We start from the raw sequence: 3,761 nt of genomic DNA, 5'->3' as shown, positions 1-3,761 counted from the left end.
GAGATAAAAATCAAGAGACATTGCATCTCTTGACGAATATATTTACTCTTTTATTACTAACATCTCGTTAACATGTCCTAATACATAGTTGTATCCCTTCAATGTTGGCGACTTGACTATCAGTGCATCAGTACTGTTGAATTATCTCGAGAGGAATACTAAGATACCTTGGGAAAATTTACGCTATTTATTTGGCGAAATCATGTATGGCGGTCATATAACCGATGATTGGGACAGAAGATTATGCCGAACATATCTCTTAGAGTACCTGCAACCAGAGTTGGTTGAGGGTGAATTGTATTTGGCTCCGGGTTTTATAGTGCCACCCAGTACCGATTATACGGGCTATCATCAATATGTAGAAGATTATTTGCCGCCGGAGAGTCCTATCTTATACGGCCTTCATCCGAACGCGGAGATTGGTAAAATTTCTTAATTATTTTAATCGTTAATTTATTTCCCTTGATTTACATTTACGATTAACACACAACGAAACTTGTTTGTACAGGATTTCTCACAAATACGACAGAAAACTTGTTTAAAACAATTTGGGGGATGCAACCACGGGATAGTATCGACATTAGCGGACTGTTATCGAAAGAAGAGAAGGTGAAAGTTATAATAGAGGATATACTGGATAAGCTTCCCGAAGAGTTTAATATACAAGACTTGATGAACAAGGTGAATTGTTGAACTATTACTAAATATTCTACTAGACATTGCTATTATAAGTATAATCTATATTAAACTGATATATTAAACTGATTGATTAAATTTTAAGGCTAAAAAGCAATAGTTATAAAATCATTAACATTAATTATATGTTCACAACATTATAAAAAAATTATGACTATCAATTCTGTATAATTGGAATATATCGCGGTGTCATAATTAACAGTATCGCAATCATCTCTTATATTCTCTTTGCAATTATATCTATTGTTTTATGTTTTACATGACTGTTTTACTTGACTCATTGCTATTTTAGATGCGCGAATTTTGATTTCATCTTCTTTATTTTTATAACATCAAACTTTACTTTTACCGGGAATAAATAAGACAAACTTGATTCTCTCTAGACGGAAGATCGTAGTCCTTTCGTTATAGTCGCTTTCCAAGAATGCGAACATATGAACATACTGTGTAAGGAACTAAAAAGATCTCTAGAAGAATTAGATCTCGGCTTAAAGGTGAGCGCCGTGATAAAATTATCGAATAATTATGCGGTGTAACAACAAATCCGTTTTAGGGCGAGCTCACGATTAGCGCGGATATGGAAGATTTGCAAAATTACTTGTTCATGGAGTCTGTACCACCATCCTGGACCATACGCGCCTATCCCTCCACTCTCGGATTATCGAGTTGGTTTGCGGACTTGTTCAATCGAATAACCGAGCTGTCGAATTGGACGGTAGCTTTTAATGTGAGTAAAGGAGAAACCACAATTTGCGATATGTGGCAAGATATTACAAGAGAAATTATATTAGATCAGCGTATATTTTGTTCAAGCGTGGGAAAGAGAATTTAAATTTTGTCATGGTTCAAATATCGAAGAAAGTGACTCGGCAAACGTTTGTCATTTACTTTGCGTTAAAATTTGACTTCCTTTCGTCTCCGATTGTGGTCAATCTAATTTTTCGCGGTGCGCATCTTTCGACAGTTGCCACCGACGATCTGGCTGGGTGGTTTTTTCAATCCGCAGTCCTTACTTACCGCCATCATGCAGCAAACCGCTCGTAAAAACGAGTGGCCCCTGGACAAAATGTGCCTGTATTGCGACGTAACCAGAAAGCAGAAGGAAGAATTTACGTAAGACTCAGTATTTGGTAACGTAAAATTGACCCTTTCAGGACGGGCACTTTTCATTCAATTGTACTTTTGAATGATATTTTTTGATATTTTTTGACAATTTTTTTACCTTTATCATATTATTATATGTGTAAGTTGCCTTCGCGTGATAAAATCAAAACAATAGGTTGCCACGATGTTAGATATTGAGTTTTCTTGGAAAAATTCGAAATGTGTCCTCAAAGGGTTAACAGCGATACATACAGATGAAGATACACAATAACACGTTTGGCTTCCACTAATCAGGATACCACCGCGCGAGGGTGTCTATATTAACGGTTTGTACATGGAGGGTGCGCGATGGGAGATTGCGACCGGTTGCATTGCAGATTCGCGATTGAAGGAGCTATTTTTTTCGATGCCGATCGTGTTCGTAAAGGCAATCACACAGGATAAGCAAGAAACTAAGAATATATACGAATGTCCGATCTACAGAACCAGAAAGCGCGGTCCAACATACATCTGGACGTTCAATTTGAAGACCCGTGACAAGCCGTCTAAGTGGACTTTGGCCGGCGTCGCGATTCTCTTGCAGATTTAATAATCGAGCTCTCCTCACGATGATCCAACGGCGCGACGCCGACACGACGGCGACGGTCTGTTCACACGCGATTTCGCGCTCGTAATAGTTGACTTTTTATGCCTCTCTCGACGAGTTGTAATAGCAACGCGTACTCGCGCGACCACAGTTTCTCGGTTGTTAATAGCCTTCGTAATTACGTCAGACCTTCTCCCGTATACGTGCTGGTAAGTCGAAGTGGCGATAATTATAACGTGCGTATTCGGTTGAATCGGCATATACTATATACGCACTGTTGTAACGCGTTCTCTTTGTAATCGCACTGTCAAAGAAAAGCTGCCAAAGTAAAGGTCTCGTCCCAAGTGGGAAGGGCTTGTGCGTGGATTCGGACGACGGACATGAAGGAACTTGAAGGACGGAAGGAACTTGACGCGCGACTCGCAGATGCGCTCGTTACTCTCGAAAAAAGTCGACGCCAATTGAGAGGATCGACAAAATATGACAACGTGGCGAGTGCATATTGACGACAGTAGGAGGAACAACGTTCGTCGGCTCTGTTCGCACATCCGGTCCTTTCTTTACGCGCGCACCACGTACGTTGTACGATCTCGTGGTGGCACGTATTACATCAGCCGCAGTCGGTTTGACAAGTCCACGGTACGCGACGACAATATGATTGGAGGTTTCGAGGAAGTGGTCACCCTTTATCGACTGCGACATAATTATCCGTTTCGCGATGACGCATCTGGTTTCGCGTGTCGCTTGGTCTTCGCGACGTTACAGGGTGCGCGGAATTTTGGACACGCGAGCAAAAACGCCTTGTGAAACAACCCGCGCGAGCCTGGCTAAATGCAATAACAATAACAAAACAACCGGTAGTAAAGTATAGGATGACCTGTCGCGCAATATTGTTACCGCATTTCAACATTGTTACTCGCAATCGTGTATATATTCTTTCAAGCGATCCGCTCAGCTGTATCCGCCTAATATAACATATATCCATCATTTATTCCAATTATTAATTGTTATCGATAATTCCAACCGAAATTTATACACGTAACTTTTATATTAATCTTTTTAGATTAATCCGCGACTCAATTCAGAACTCAAAGTGTAGACTTTTACCTATCTCTGATTTTAACTTTCCTTAGTATAAAGTTTATATGTAGTTTGTTAATTTGTAAAATATAAAATTAAATAAAATATTATTGTCAAGTATTATATAAAGTGTTACTACATTTTTAAATGTGTCAATAATTTTAAATATTTTTTTTTATTAAACACTATCAGATTTAAATTAGAAGTATTGTAACACAAGTTGAAAAAATGCTTTACTGATATATAACACACACACACACACACACACACACACACACACACACACACACACACA

At 39.1% G+C, this 3,761-nt stretch overlaps 1 protein-coding gene across 1 annotated transcript in view; it reads left to right on the top strand.

The window, feature by feature from the left end:
* The window catches only part of LOC105617724 (dynein heavy chain 9, axonemal-like), a 31,603-nt gene extending 29,214 nt beyond the window's left edge, over positions 1–2,389 (top strand). Inside the window, exons 60-65 of the mRNA XM_012199278.1 lie at positions 89–422; positions 509–681; positions 1,080–1,190; positions 1,250–1,423; positions 1,661–1,809; positions 2,095–2,389. Coding sequence (XP_012054668.1) covers positions 89–422; positions 509–681; positions 1,080–1,190; positions 1,250–1,423; positions 1,661–1,809; positions 2,095–2,389 — 1,236 coding nt within the window. The remainder of the gene's footprint in view (positions 1–88; positions 423–508; positions 682–1,079; positions 1,191–1,249; positions 1,424–1,660; positions 1,810–2,094) is intronic.
* Positions 2,390–3,761: the final 1,372 nt, after the last annotated feature.

This window comes from Atta cephalotes (genome assembly GCF_000143395.1).
Source record: "Atta cephalotes unplaced genomic scaffold scaffold00013, whole genome shotgun sequence".
NCBI lineage: Eukaryota > Metazoa > Arthropoda > Insecta > Hymenoptera > Formicidae > Atta > Atta cephalotes.
Note: the sequence above shows the minus strand (reverse complement) of the source record. Positions and strands in the feature narration are given on the sequence as shown.